Genomic DNA, 16,802 nt, shown 5'->3' on the forward strand with positions numbered 1-16,802 from the left:
CACATGTATATGCATGAGAGCATGGCCCCGCAAAACCCTTTGCTGTTGTCAGTTTCAGCCTATTGTAGTGGCCAACTATGCTACGAATACAAAGTCGCCTGCAGCCTCCGAAAAATCTTGTTTCCATAGACCACCATTAAAAGCAGAGACTTCACTTCCGGTATTAAAAATATTGGTAATAGGAGAACAAACTATATTAATATATTAATGCAATATATTTCTTCACAGGACAATGTGGACCTAGGAGAGCTGATGTTCTCATTGTGCTATCTCCCCACGGCTGGCAGGCTCACCATCACCATGATCAAAGCCAGAAATCTCAAAGCCATGGACATCACAGGAGCTTCAGGTGAGTGCGGACTGACAAAGCAGTCATTCCACTGAGATGTGGTGGAGTCAGATGTACTCACACATTATTCAAGTCCTTAATCAATGTAGCATTTTGCTTCATGGTTTTTTCATGCCAAGACATTTTTGGCATCCTCAATGAATTTGCCACGTGCTACCTCTCCAGATCCGTATGTGAAAGTGTCCCTGATGTGTGAAGGCCGGAGGCTAAAGAAGAGGAAGACGTCAACCAAGCGTAACACTCTGAACCCCGTGTACAATGAAGCCATTGTGTTTGATGTTCCCCCTGAGAACATCGACCAGATCAGCCTGCTCATAGCTGTCATGGACTATGATCGGTTAGTGAGTTATCGACATACAGTGCCTTTTTTAGGTAGAAAAAAGGTTGGGAAACATAATGGACAAACAAAGCATTGCAGGTTTTTGGTTTGGCAACAATTTGGACTCTGCAAAAAACAGAATTGAAAACTATATTGAAAACCAAATTGAAACCAGCATCATTATGTTTTGTCTCTGCAGAGAAAAAATAATTTGACCCATGTCTGTAACTATTTCTATACATAGCGTGACAGGACAATTTATATTATGACTTATAATTAATTAGGTTTTAATGATTTCTTAAAATCCTGGGTGATAACACAATTTTGTGGAAAATACATTATTACATTATTGTATCTATAACCTTGAAAAATAACATATTTAGGGCCCACGTTGTGCATTAAAAGGTCTTGAATGTCTTGTGCATCAAAGGGTTATTTTTCAGAAAGATTTGACATTTTCTAACCTATGTAAATGTATTTCATCCACAGTACATTACTGATGCAACTCCATGTGTTGTTCTTTCTGTCCTGCAGGGTCGGACATAATGAAGTGATCGGGGTGTGCAGGGTGGGCAATGAGGCGGAGAGCCTTGGGCGAGACCACTGGAACGAGATGCTGACATACCCACGAAAACCCATTGCACACTGGCACCCACTCATAGAGGTATAGGCTGCTTTTGTATTGATAAAATACATTCCTATAAATGTTTTAATCTGTGGTTTCAAAATAACCAATTCAAAACCAACCCCCCCCCCCCCCCCCCCCCCCAGGGGTTTGTATAAAACTGTAAATCATAGCTTGTTTTTTCGAGAGAAAAAAATCCCAAACTGCTGTACTTGGATGCATTGAACGGCATAAGTAATATACAAGTGACAGTGGCAGATGGGGATTTTCTACCTGTGCATTCACTACTGTCTGAGTCTCATCAGCTGTTTAACAGCTGGGCGTGGCCCACCACCAACAAGTGAAATATATAATTTGGTAAATGAGAAAATTTAAATGTCGCAAATATGCAACAATGCAAATTGGAGACCTCTTCTGAATTTTCTGTGTATTAAACCCTTTAACTTTGTTCCTCTTCACTTTATCAAAGGTAAAGAATGTTCACATATTGTGCTATGATTTGGGTGGTGCTATATAAAAAATATGTGAAATGCCCTCAATATCCGGCCCTGCGTCCAATCCATCCAATAGTGGTCCAAAAATGTCTAAGAAATAAATAAAACACTCCCATAGTGGTTAGTCTTCAATGGAATGATAAACCATCTTGTAGTTGTTGAGACTTGGACCAAAGGTGGACCAAACCAACCAACAGCCACTGCTTGATATTTGGTATATAGAGTCAACATGAGGTCATGAGGTTCACTTCTGATGAAAAAAAAAACAATCAGATCAACCGGATGTGAAGAGCCTTCAATATAATGGGTTTTAATATTAATTATAAGAAATCAGTGGCCTGGTACCTCAGACTCAAGCAAAAATATACTGGTGAAGGAATATTAAAAGAATAAATACACAAAGGGGGAGTAGAGTACAGAAGAGTGAACAAAAGCTCAAGTGTCTTCATTCAAAAGAGAAACCCAGAAACATTAATGAAGAGATTTCTAAATGAGTATTGTATTTTACGTTGCCTTGTTGTGTATTTTGATTTTTGGGTCCAGTGAGAAAAAATAGAAGAAGGAACAATTACATAAGAGAAATACTGCATAACCCTTTGTATGGTTGACTTGTTTTTCTGGGATTGCCACAACACAGGCTTACACAGCTTTCACAGAAAGAGAGAGAGCGAGGTGACTACATTCACTGAGCAGTTTCTATTTCTGACTCCCCCGCCCACACTCATTATAAAAATTAAAAATAAAAAACAGATGCTGGACTGATTCATGTAAATTCATGTTGAGTTGTCAAAGCTGAATCTATTTGTATTCAGCTGAAGGAGTCAGAATATAAAACACCTTGGAATGGACTGCTGTGTGAGGCCCATCAGCAGCAATGGAACCCACCACCATCCGCCAGCTCATGCGGGTCATCAACTCTATGAAGAGATGTCTTGGCATGTTTAATAATCCTGAGTAGATGTAACGGACACTGGCTAGCTTGTTAGCTGTTTAACGGTGGTCGTTATGAGGACCGTTGACACAAACCCTCTATAGACATCATTATTTTCGACCAGGGGTCTGGCGATGCTCGTTATGAGGAGTCTTATTCCATCTCTAATGAATGTGTCTGACTTTCCTCTGTCGCCCTAATGACATCTCCATCTAAAATCAGGCCAGCTAATATCTAATGAGTATCTATTTTGATTGCTTTACCATTTAGATGACTTACTTAACCTCTGGTTGCTGCTTTTCCGAAGTGATACCGACGCTTTAGAACTGGCTGCGACAAGTATTTAATTTAACAGAGACATTTGAGCTCTGGCTTCATGAGAGCCCTTGTGATTAAAACAAATAATAATAATACGAAATAACCCAATTTCCTAGTCCATTTTCAGAATTCAAAACAGAAGGATTATGTTTGTGCTTATATATTATATACTATTCTTACACGTTTGGACCAGCCGCAATGCCAAATGAGGCCACTGTATGTTACAGTTACCGCTGGTGTGAGTGCAGTGCTGAGCGCCGGTGATTAGCTAGCCAGTGGGCCACAAACACCATTGAATGTGTACAAGATACGAGAAGTTGACGTAGTCGTCACTCATTGGTTTGTGAACCACCGTTTTGAAGTCTCAAGTTTGTCATTTTGGCTGTCGCCATCTTGGTATTTTGCAACCAATGAACTGAAGTGACCAATGGATTGTGGATGAGTGACTTATGCCGTGTTCACACCGAGCTGTGTGTGGCTACAGATGGTGTTATGAACCCGAGGGCGTTTGATGTTCCAACGTTTGTGGTATTTTCACAACACATATAACGCAGAAATAGTTGGTAATTTTCCATGGTCGATAACGAAAATGAAAACTGTTTTACAGGAATGTGATCGGTCAGTTTAGTTTAGCTATTGAGGCTGTGTGTTGGTAACATAGTGTAACGAAGCCGCGCCCCCTTTCCACCGTGAATGGTTGCGGAAAAGCAAATTAACCAATTAACCAAGTTACTCCAGCGAGTAAAGTTAGGCGAAGAAGCGTTGCGAAAATCCGTTACTGTTATGGTGTGACCGTACCATTAGACGTATATGGCTCTGGTAACAATAGTGACCTGTCAATTACAAGCTAGCTGCGCCCTAAAGCATACCCTGCTTTATGCTCTTTTTGACTCCAAGTGGAGCACCATTTACTAAATAAACATCATTCTGTATTGAAGAAGACTTGAAACCACAGATTGAGACATAAACTTATGTTTACAATGTTTACAGATCAAAATCAAGGGAAAAGTAGAGCAATTTTCTTATAGATTTCTATACAATCAGACTTCTTTTTGCAAGCGAAGGAGTCGCCCCCTGAAGGCCATTAGAAGAAACGCAGGTTAAAGGCCCTTCCTCGCCGGCTTTACTGCAGCCTGGCACATGCACTCAAAGGCATGCCCCACCTTATAACAAAGTAACAGAGAAGCTTAAACACACTGAATGACATCATTCTCTGCTCAGGTAGACAACAAGTTGTTAACTAAAAGTTGTTTGCTGCTTTATTAATGCTCCATATAGAGAACCTTTAAAAAAAGATACACTATGGTAGAAAACAAGAACTTGTAAAGAATAAATATATAATTTGAAGAGGTTTGCAGCTTGTTCTCTTCAGGGATCACACCGTCCTGCATTGTGACTCTCAACAGCATCGTGAACCTTGCACTTTAAGACAGAAATAACTCCTCTGAGAGTTATCTGAACAAGATACAGGTTGAGGATGAAAGTTGTTCTTAACTGTTGCTTTTACTTTTTGGACCGATACGATTTGTTATTTGTGCCCTGAAGTGCTTTGCAGCAAGCAATCTGTTAATTTTTTATGGAATACACAGTATTTCCACAACACCCAGGGCAGTTTGAGGGCAGTTCAGGTCTTCTTTCAGAATGTGTCTTCCACATATTTTCTCTTCACTCTCGTGTAGGTGTGAGTGAGAGGAGCAACAGGAAAGGAAACTAAGACAGTTGCATCTTGTTACCTGGATTCTTCTCACGTCTTGGTGCTCTTGGGATATCAGCAAATATTCAAATGAAGTAATAAGTGCAATTTTTTGCGCCAAATGCACACACAATTTTATGTTATTAGCGTCAGTAAAAAGTTAGTGGCAACTGAAGTGGATTTTATACGAGCTGTCCCCTCAAACTTGTACATTTTGTCGTAACAAAAATTAAATGGATAAAGCTCCAACTGCATGTCAAATATAAGAGATTTCAATATGCGTAAATGCACACGGCGCCTGTTTTAATGAGGAGATGCACACACTCAATCACTGCAGATATTTGATAAAGAAAAAATAATGATGCACAATTCACACTGGTACCATCGTCCGTGGTCCATTCCATTGTGAATTCGCCCCTCGGCGTGTGTTAACAGGGCGCCGCACCGAGAAGTAAATGAAGTGTTAACTGTCACACTGTCGACAGGAGGAGCTGCGGTGTTGGTAGGAGGTCAGTGAGCCTGCTATCGCCAACAACAGTGAAGTTAGAGCTCTCACGTCATCTCTAGGGCCACTTGTGTACCACTAAAACAAACACACACACACACACACACACACACACACACACACACGCACACAGGTTCTGTCAGACACTCTCCAGTACCCGCGGCTTATCTGAGGCCATTAGCAGCAACACTGGACGACAACAGCAGGACCTGAGAACCAGACTAATGGCTTATTTGTGTTTCTTCAAAAGATCCACACAGAGGTCCCGAGGGAAACCGGGCCCGCTGGATACGTCACACACACACACACACACACACACACACACACACACACACACACACACACAATTATGACACATAGAGTATTCACACTTCAAACTAAGAGATTATTTCAACATGCAACTTCTGTGTCTCTCTTTCTGACACACACACACACACACACACACACACACACACACACACACATGCACACACACACACACACACACTCACACACCACACACACACTTCGTTTTCCTATCCACTTTAGGCTGTAAAGGCTCTACTGAAGTGTTGGAGTGAGCCTCACTGACCCCCTGACCACAGTCTGAGAGTGTTAATAATTCACATACTCGCGTGCGCACACACACACACACACACCCACACCCACACCCACACACCCACCCACCCACACACACACACACACACACACACACAGCAGCCCAGGCCCAACAAGAAGATGATTCTCTTGAATCCCCCAGAGTTGTTTCGAGCTAGTTCTGAGGCTATTGAGCGGAAAGCAAAGGAAACGAGAAATGCAGAAAGCTCACGTTGGCTCCACAGGAACGATTGGTTGACGAAGACGAGTGGCAGACTGCAGGGGCGCTCTCGTGGTTAATGTGTTTGCAAGCCAACGGTGAGCTCATATCTGCTGAACTCAGGCTTCATAACGGCAGTCTGCAAACCAATGGGTGACATCACAATGAGCACTTCTTATATACGGCCATGGGTTATTACATTACTGGTGTGAACCAATCACATTGCTTTAATAAGACAAGATGAGATATTCCTTTATTAGTGCCGCAATGGGGAAATTGCATGATTACAGCAGCAGACGGGTAAAGTGCACATGAGAGACATAGTAAAATAAAAACCAAGTAATTCAAATAAACAGTAAAATAGTAATTAAAAACAGTAAATGATCTATAATAGCAATATGATATCTACAGACAGCATAAAATGTATTTAAGAATGTATTTATATTGCACCAGTTGAAGTGATTAAACTAACTAAATTGATTAGTCGTCCACTGCTCAAGAATTATTATTATATTACATCTGATATTGGTTTTTAATTGTTTGTATTTGTCCTATGATTATTCCTGTGATTTTGTGACCCCATAACATTTGTCAAAACGTCCCCTCAACCCACTGTGTGTTTCCAGAGGATAAATTATCATGTTTTGGATGTATTATTGTTAATCATATGAATAAATAAGGCATTAGATTTCCATTTTGAAGACATACTCTGATGAGCTTCAGTTTGCGTCTCTCAAATCTAAAATCCAATGGATATCATGGTGCTCAACATTTGACTTCTCTTCTAAAAACATCTTCACTGCAAAATATAACTATGGTGATGTGCTCTTTAAAGTGCTAGTGAGTGCACACACAAAGTAGCCTGGTGGATAATGTAATGACAAAGCCCCAAAAACTCTGAAATGTGATGGTCTTCTATGAGGTGTGCGTCTTTTGTAAAACGGAAGAGATTGTCTCTCGAAGGATAATAAGTGACACACAATTTAGATCAAAATAAAACCGTTGGTTTTGTTTGGCTTCTGTTTGCATCTAACCAGATCGTCTTTCTCTCCATCCCTCTTTCCTCTCCTTTGTGGTCCAGTGGGTCGGACAGGGAGCGACGGGGAGTGCAAGTCAAGGAGGATCCACCAATTCCCTGAAGACCCCACCATCGCCATGACCACACACACACACACACACACACACACACACACACACACACACACACACACACACACACACACACACACACAGCCTTAGGGTGGTAGAACGAAGACGATGATGGACAAGCAGATAGTCCTACTGAAATGTTCAAAGATATAGTGACTAACAAGCGATCCTCCAGTAGAAGCATCAGCTAACAGCCATAACTCAAGCTGGGGTGTCATTAGACCAGTGGTTCTCAAACTGTGGCCTCCCTCCTTGGCCCCCTAGGTATTACATCCTCTAGTTATTATCTTAAAAAGATATTCAGTGCAAAACAGATTAATTGCAGCCACAATAAGCTATTTTTGTTATTGCCAAATATTAGTTATTTTTTGCACAGATAAGAACTTTATTTGCATTATTCTAACAAAGTGACTGCACATTTTATTTTTTTTGTCTGATGGAGCAATCCAGTTGACTTAAAAGTGATTGCAAATTTTTGGATTCTATTATTTGAAAAAGCATGGATGGACAAAACAAGTTTGAGAACCACTGGGTTAGACTGAACAAGGCTTTAGTGCGCTCAGACCGCTGCGTAAGCTAACCTCACTTACTTTCCTCTTGTGTCTTCACAACCAAAAAAAAAAAAATCACTTTGACTACATTCCAATGGAGCTACAGCGCTTTCATTTGTTATGTTTGAGCTGTTGCTGACAATACTAACAGGTTGAGATGATCTTAACAGGTTTGAGCTTTTGTAACAAAACGTTTGTGGACCAAAAATCATTCATTTCTAGGCCGATGTGTGAAGCTGTAACTTGTGGTTGATTCGTGTGAGTGATGAGCTTTTGTAGATGCAGTAAGAGTTAGAAATGACACACTATTCAGGTTGACAAAAGTTCAGCTCTCTTCTATCAGTTGTTTCATGCTGCAGATTTTCCTTAGTAGAAGCCTTAGTTTTACCTTTATGGGCGATTTTCTCACGGAACGCTTCCTGCAAAGATGTTTAGTAAATAGGATTTGCTACAAGAATGTGTAAAGCAGGGAACATAAAAGGGTGTTTTATTTACTGCATGTTAAAATTGTCATACTTTGTCAACAGGGTGTGGTCAAAATGAAGGAAACACAGGTGTTGGTGGTGGCGGGGAAAGGGCCATGTTCTTCTAACTAAAGGGCAACTGCTAGTGCTTCTAAGTGACTGTTTACTTGCACAAAATATTCCAGGTTTTGCCCTTACTTTGAAAAGAGACAGTATTCTTTAGCTGCTCAAATGGCCTCTGAAAATGACTATTCTCGTGTACACTTATCCGTGCTTACTCCTATAAACATAACCGATGGTGACACGCCTTCCTCTTTCATTCACCTTCTTGAAAAGGTCGGCATTGCTTTCAAAATATTTCAATGTGTATTTTTTTTCGTCGGACCAGAGGTTTTGGGCATTTCTTTTGGCAAGAGGTTGTGTGTCGCAAACCGCCGTAAAAATCCTAATTGAGACGCATATTCTAAATGCGTCATGTACACGCAATGCTCCTAAAACCAGAATAATATTGTCATATTCCACATTTGTTAATCAGAAAAGCAAACATTGGGAACAGGGCCTGATTCTGAATTTGATAAACAGAGTATGCTGTACACATGGCCCATGTCAAAGTGGAATAAATATTTTGTGTATGTAAACATAGTCAGTGACATTTTTGTGTTCTGACTTAGAGGATAATTCTTATTTGTGACAACTTGAACATTATATTTGATGATGACGATGATGATGAATATGAACCCTTGAGTTAAAGAAAAAAATAGTGTATTTCAGGTGGACGTACACACTGGCGGAAGAACCATATTGGTATTGCATTTTTTAAATTAAAATGAAATGACCTCAAAATCTTCCTTAAATAAAGCTGAATGCTATTTGTTGGGACCACACCCTGCAGTTGTTTTAATGAAGCCAGTGTTTCTTTTTTGTAAAATTCAGACTAATGCCAGTATTGTTTATGTCTTTGTATTGGACACTGTCACAAATAACAATAATAAATTATGTGTTTGTAGTGCATGCATCATTTCATTTCAGTCATTTTTTTAAATCTCTCCTCTGTTGTGAGATACTAATCAAAGCGTGAACACAAGATGTATTATGAACTTAAGGCAGACGGTGTGCATTGTCCATTCAGATGTTATTAATAAATATTTATATATATATACATATATAAAAGTACATATATATGTATATATACACGAAATGGGTTGTTTCATGTGTGAGTGAATGTCTCAGAGAGAGATTGAATAAGACGGATAGGTACACACACACACACACACACACACACACACACAGATCCCCAACCCCCCTCAGGCCTTTTGTTCCCCAACCTCACACCTTTGTTGAGCTCTCCCAGCACACCGCTGTGATTGAAAGGCATAGGAAGAGCTTCTGACAACACACATACACACGCACACACACACACACACACACACACACACACACACACACACACACACACACCTTCAATGGAGATAGGACCCCATGGGGGCTGAGCTGGGACAAGACAAAACGTCCACACGTATGATGTTGCTCATTATAAGACAGTTGTCATCATCTCAGTGAGGATTTGGGTTCATTAGCATAATCACCTTGTAGATGAGAAAGATTTGGCAAACAGTTACATGCTGAACATCCATGAAATATATAGCAACATGGTCGAATGTAAGTCTGATTTTCCCTCTACTTTTCACTCAGGAGAAATATCGGACTTCTTAGCCGCTAAATGCTACAACTTTGTTTTAATGCTGTCTGTCCCCGAACACGTAGCATGAAGGCACGTAGCATACCTTTAAGCCCTACATTGTTCCACCCTAACTTTATAAAGATCCCTCAACCCCGAGTGGTAAGTACAATGTATTTGGTTGGGGAGTATTTGATTTCCTGTAGTATTTGGGGTTCTCTTCGTGTTCCTCAACCTTTTTTTCAGCTTCCTCCGTTACGCCGAAATTCATGTGTCTTGGCAGGTTGTCTCATTTTCAGTCTCTCACATCCAGGTTTACCAGCAGCTGCGGCACAATCTGGCAGCTGCAAGCACAACATCACCAAGGATTCCCCACGCTGCATTCCCGTGTTCAGTGATGGTAAGCAGCTTTCCACACTGACTCATGGGGAGTCAAGTATTTTGAGTGCCTCTCTCCAGCACCAAGCTGACTTATGCTTCTCCCTATTTTGACTTCAGGTCAAATAATCTAAACAACACAAATCTAATCATCTGGAACACACTTTGGCAATCACCAAGAGTCATACAAATATAACACACAATATTCAGAAAGATAGGCCCTTTTCAGAGCACGTCATTGCAGGGTAAACAGGTGTAATTAACTGTCTCACTATACAGATGAAAGGAAAACTGGAACCAACAACTAACTGGGCTTGTATATGTAGTATATGACTGAGTGGAAACATGTGAGCAGGGGTTGACAGGTGAAAGTAATCGAGGGCGGGGCAGACTAACAAACATGGCGTGAAAACACAAAGGCAGGAAGTGACAACATGCAGAAAAGTGACCTCAGAACCTATCATGGTACACCAGGTGCATGTGTGGGAACGTGTGGGCCTTTACCGTAACGCAAACAAACAGTGTTTTTTTTAAACTATTTTAGATGGCCTTATCTTATCATTTTAGTGAAGGGGCCCATTTTGATCTCAAGTGGGCCAGACCAGTAAAATCACAGCATTATAACGCATAAATAACAACAATATTTCTCTGTTTAAATCATTGGTGAAGGTTATTGGATGATAAACTTTATTTTAAGGTCTTTCGAAAATTAACTAGAAACATAAAGACCAAAAATTCAGACATTAGCCCTGTTTATCTGCCTGAGCTCTCCTCTGCAGATTCCCTCGTTTTGTAACACATTTGTGACGCCACTTTCATGACGTGATCCATTTTTAACATCTTGCAACACAATAACAGCATTACTCACATCAATTGTGACTGTGGAACAATGGTGTTCATGTCCGTCTTACAAGCAGAGGTTTAGAGGTTCGAATCCCAGCTTTGTAAATTTTGATCTAAAAAACACTTTTTTTTTCTTCTGTTGGACTGGACACCCTGGCGGGCCGGATGCCGCTGCCTTACACTGTCATCTGTTATTCCCCTGGAGAATACATTCCTTGATAAAGAGAAGAAGAAGCCATTCAGCAATATTTCTCTTGTTTTCTGGGAGGTTGAGTGGATGACAATGCAGGGAGGTCATCCAGAACCAGACTCTCTCGGCGGGAGATGGCTTAGCCCGATAGTGAGACGACAAAGCAGCGGCGGCATGCGATGTCTTCAGTGATTTTCATGGTAATATTCTGTCTGAGGCTGTTACAAATACAGTGGCATGACAATTCAATTTTCCGAGCGTTCAAAGACACCAGGGGGAGCTGAGAAGTGCTTTCACAACGATACCGCTGTAGATAAAACCGACTGGAGAATGCATAGACAGTATTTCTGCCGATGGTGTTAATTAGTCGGTTAGATTCACAGACCTGCATATCGCTGAGGAATCTGGGCCCCGTTCAAAAAGGAAAGGAGCCTCAGTGAAGACAAAGTGTATTTCTTGGCTGTAATCAGACTCATCAACAGGCGCAAATCATGAGCCCCTCAGGTGGCAAATGGTGCCAAATTTGTCCACCTAATTTACCCCATCTTGAGCTCTCTGTCGCTGTGTGGATATTTTGTGCTGCTCCTGTGATGCTGCTCTGAGGCGCTCAGAGTGAGATGAGCTTCCCGAAAACTGAGGAAAGGTTGTGCAACTGTGCCACAGGCTACGTTGTGTTTTGTTAATTGAATTGTCAAAGAACTGATCTAAAGAATAAAAAAGAACTTTATTGCCTTATTCCTTCTTACTTTAATGGCGTGTCCTGTGTTTGTTAGTTGACTTTTTTTTTCTCGTTATTATTTTGTAGCTTCCGAGTGACGTGTGCTCGTGTATATAAATCCAAACATTCAAACTTTGGTGGAAATACATGTTAAATGCATATCACGTGACCTGACGTAGGTTTCTGAATCATGACTTTGGTAAATAAATAAATACCATAGTCATTTAGTGTGTATTATCAACAGTAACTTATTATAGATGTGGAGAAGCAGATAGAGGACGAGCCATGTATTGATGCGGACGTCCTGGTATTTTGGATCTAGTAGTGATGTAATAACATAAACTAACAAATCTGAGATTTGGTAGAATGTTAAATAAATAAAATAAATAAGAATGAGTGACATACACAGTTAGAAAGTGCTGCAGTTTGACAGGAAAGTACAGTGGGTAAAATATTCTAAATATAACGTACACATACATTTTTTTGTCAAAAGGTGCTTTTGACTCGATTGACAAAAATAGCTGTTTTTACCCCACAGAACAAGGGAGTATCCATGTTTCCACTGAGAGAGAGGAAAGCTGCTGCTCTGCTGAACTCACGGTGCCCGCTGTGATTTAATGATGGTTGAACTTTTTTTCTACTTGTTGCCACGTGACCATGGTATAATAATGATATCATGTTGTTAACATTAAACACAAACCACTAAGCTTGAGCTCAAACCGATTAATAAATCAAATGAAAACACCCTTTACATTTTTTTTCAGTAAATTACCACCTTAAAATATGCTGTGCAACATTACAAATAAAGATGCTTCCAAGGGGGCATTGAGGGCAACTGATTGCAGTGATTTGATGATTGTTAAAAAACATGTGAATCTTATTATGCAATAAAATAGCAAAATATTCCACCAAAAGTGGCAAAGTGATGGCATGGTAGAAGCAAAGAGGTGTTCAGAAATTATGTGTTTTTAATGTGTTTGATTACCTTTTATGTAAGCGAGCTTGCACTGGAGCTATATATATATATATATATATATATATATATATATATATATATATATATATATATATATATATATATATATATATATATTAGGACACTTTAGGATAACTTTAGGACACAGTTTGCAACATGCATTGCACATGAGATAAACATTCTGCAGTTTACACTCACACACTGTATTATGTCACTAACTTAAAACCTTTTAAAATTCATATTTCTCAATCAGACGTCTCTTGATTTCTGAGCGATGATGCAAAGAGGTGTTGACAGCTTTGTGTGTCTGTGTGTGTGTGTGTGTGTGTGTGTGTGTGTGTGTGTGTGTGTGTGTGTGTGTGTGTGTGTGAGGAGCTTCCTAAACCCACAGAAGAAGCAGATGGAGACAAACAACGTAAAACAAAAAACGACGCTCCTCGTCCTCTCAGCTGGTTGTCGGGTGGTGTTTGGGGTGGAAGGGCTTTCTAGGGTGAGAGTGGTTCAGTGGTCAGCAGTGGTGCTGGGTCTTCCTGGGATGACCGGCTGGTTGGTGACGTCCTCAAGGAAAACATGAATAAGCCTTTTTAACACCCCAAAATGACTATATTTGCAACATAAACTACAAATGAATCTCTCATAATGTATCAGCGTGTTGGAGATGGATTGAGAGATGGGGCTGCAGAGGAGAATTTGGATGGCCTCATCAGAAATGCTGTGGGTTACAGTTAGGCGTGCTGTTAATTCTGCTTATGCACACGTGTAGGTGTTGAGCTACGGCTCAATTTGAATGCACTCCCACACAGTGTTGCTTCGTGCTGTTTATTCACCCCCATTTTCTAACAGATCACTGAGGAAACCACATTCAACCAGCCAGAGGCTTGTTTAATTCATTCACAGTCAAACATTTACTGGAAGGTGAAGGCCAACCTGATGGAGCAGACTCAACACCATTTGCGTTTGACACGTTTTTTTGTGTGCCCTCGAATCAAATTCATTCAAGTAAAGCGTTCGGCTTTGACCCAGAGATAAAAAATAGTTCAACGATCATGTGACGAGGAACAGCCAATCACAGCCAACAGATATGTTTTTGATTCTTCTGTAAAGACCAGTCTCAACCAGTTCCACATTCCATTGAAAGGTCACCTAAACTGAAGGTCACAAATACAGCAGTAGTGCTGTGAGGGATTGGAGCATAGTTCTTGGTCCAGAGGTTCTAAAAATCTTCATTTGTTGAATTATTTTGCCACCAAATCAAATAGTTTACAGGATATTCAACCTTTGTTTCTCTCATGCATTTAATACTCTACTTGTTTATTTACAGGGCTTGCACAAAGGAAATTAAGTAGGCTATGAATAGTGGAGGTTGGTTTAATCGTCTTTTTGATCTTTCACAGTATTTCTTTTGGTTTATACGCCCTCTGTGTTTTGGAGAAGAGTGCAATGAATATAAAACGCCTTGTGCGTGTTACTTGCTGGCACGCCATCTGCAGGCAAGTGTAGCATTTGCCCCATCAAAGCGTGTGTAGGCCACAGCTGCCAGTCAGAACCCAGTACAGCCGGAGCGTAACTGGCTTTCTTCTCGACACTCTCAAGGGCGTGAAAGAACGAATGAACGTGCGCTACTAGGGAGCTTGTTACCAGAAGACGGGACACACTGCCCCATTTTCACCGTCTTCTGCCAATGGAGAAACCATTCCCTCTTTGCGATTGTGTTTGACCTCCGAATAGAACAAGGAACAAAAGAGAGAGCGAGAAAGAGGGAGCTGGTGGAGGAGAGGAGGTTGGATGGTACCAAGACCGTCCCACCAGTCAGAAGCACTTAGTTGAAACAGTAGAAAACAGAATCACTTAGTCCGCAAGCCGCATCACCGCCAATGGGATTCCAATAACAAACACCAGTTACGATCCACACAAACGTGCACACACACATACTGTAATTGCTCAGGCATGCTAATGGTACCACTGTGCAAGTATGTTCTCTTCTGAGTTGTGAGTTACTGATTTGTTTTTTAAACACGAGGGTAGAACAAAATGCATGAACATCAGAAAAAAACGTTATGCATTGCTATCGAACATAATGTAAACTCATACACAAAGACATTGTATGCGATTTGTAATCATTTATTGATAAATAATCATCTTCACATGGATGTTTTTAAAAAAAAAAAAATTAGCACCTACAGTAAAAGGCACAGAGTGTGTATATTTTTAGAACGTGCCGCGGAACGCGTTGAGAATAGATTGACTTATGCAGATGAGATCATGAATTTTTCACATCTGCCGGCAAATCAGAGCAGCTTTGAGCTCCCCGGTCGCTCTCAGCTGTCCACCAGAGCTGGCGGAGTTAAGTAGATGGAGCTAAACCCCACGGGGACTAGCTGACAGTCGACAGAGAGCAAGCTGGGACAGAACCCCTGAATAAAACAGGGGCTTTTTGAGAAATTCTCAGCGGGGAACGCTGCATTTTCACATGACGTATGTGCTGCATGTGCATGCACAGACTGGCTGCCTGAATACAAGCCTCTCTGGGAATTCTGGTTCAGAGTTACACTTTATTTAATCTGCATTGTATAACCTTGTTAGCAGAGTAATAGTGTGAAAGCCGCGCCTGATGCACGATGGCTTTCACAGCAAATCTTTTCCTAAACCTAACTACCTAGTTTTGTTACCTGGAATGAATTAAGTTGTTTTCTCTGAAGACAGAAGTTTATTTTGAAAAGACCTTAACAAGCCGAAATGGTCAGATCTTAATTTAGTGTTACGTTAGCATCATGGTAACATTCTGTTTTGGGCTTATCTGAAACAAACCTTTGGCGTATCTCAGAAAACAACATTTCTACCTATTGTAATGCTTTTCAGATGCATCATGTCCACAGACTATAATAATAAAATTTAATTAAACGTCACTTCTCAAATACGTAAACAAAATGGTTCACAGACGAAAACGGAACCATCGATCCTTTTGATTGAAGGACGGACCTGCTCTGCCACTGAGCAAGTCACCGCGCAGTCGTCTGTAAAAACATATGCAACAAGCCCTTTTTCACAAGAGGCACTGAAGCAGCAAGATGGAATTCAGCCTTGTGTTTGTTCTATGTGCATTCTCTGTGCTTCTGCTGTGCTTCTCCTATAAGATGTCTTCTGTGAAAAGGTCTAGGGTAGGATTCGGTAATATTCAGTGTTTTTCAAAACTGACGCACCGGTGCAGATCTTTGTTCCATCGCCTGACAGAAAGAGATTGATGACACACCTGTCCAGAACCAAGAAGGCCCTCCCGCTCTCTGAATGCCCACACAGGTGTTTTCACTCACGCTGCCTGATTAGAGGTCTCTTTAGGACTAAGCACCTGTGAGCTCGATCACCAGAACATCACAGGCAGCTGCCAGTTTGCCACAGTGGGAGTTGCAGATTCATACACAATTCATACACTGATAGGAGGAGCTAGCATGCAAGGTGTCACCTGCTCATCAGGAATCTAACTAACATTCATACGCCACAGGAAATTATACATTTATGTATATATATTTTTGTCTAGCTCTTATAGTAACAATTGCACACATTCAAAACTTTGCCTACGCCACCTCTGCTGTAAAATATGTGTAACACGGTAACTAGAAAACAAACCCTAACCCTAACCCTCACAAAGATTTCCAAATGAACATAAATCCTCTCATATGCTTGTCAAAAAGACCGGCGGGCAGCTAGCTGGGGTTAGCTGTCAGTATTTACATCCTCATGCAGCAAGCTAACGCTGACCCAGGAAACAAACGCCTGCGTCTGCTTTGCCGAGGACTCGAAGACACACATTTGAAATGATTCATGTGA

At 40.8% G+C, this 16,802-nt stretch overlaps 1 protein-coding gene across 1 annotated transcript in view; it reads left to right on the forward strand.

The window, feature by feature from the left end:
- syt9b (synaptotagmin IXb) overlaps nt 1-9,392 on the forward strand; it is a 38,930-nt gene extending 29,538 nt beyond the window's left edge. The window contains exons 5-8 of the mRNA XM_068603638.1: nt 229-349; nt 515-686; nt 1,203-1,332; nt 7,112-9,392. Coding sequence (XP_068459739.1) covers nt 229-349; nt 515-686; nt 1,203-1,332; nt 7,112-7,189 — 501 coding nt within the window. The 3' untranslated portion in view covers nt 7,190-9,392. The remainder of the gene's footprint in view (nt 1-228; nt 350-514; nt 687-1,202; nt 1,333-7,111) is intronic.
- Nucleotides 9,393-16,802: the final 7,410 nt, after the last annotated feature.

This window comes from Clinocottus analis, unplaced genomic scaffold (genome assembly GCF_023055335.1).
Source record: "Clinocottus analis isolate CAN_PGR_092001 unplaced genomic scaffold, fCliAna1.0.p SCAF_6, whole genome shotgun sequence".
Classification (NCBI taxonomy): domain Eukaryota; kingdom Metazoa; phylum Chordata; class Actinopteri; order Perciformes; family Cottidae; genus Clinocottus; species Clinocottus analis.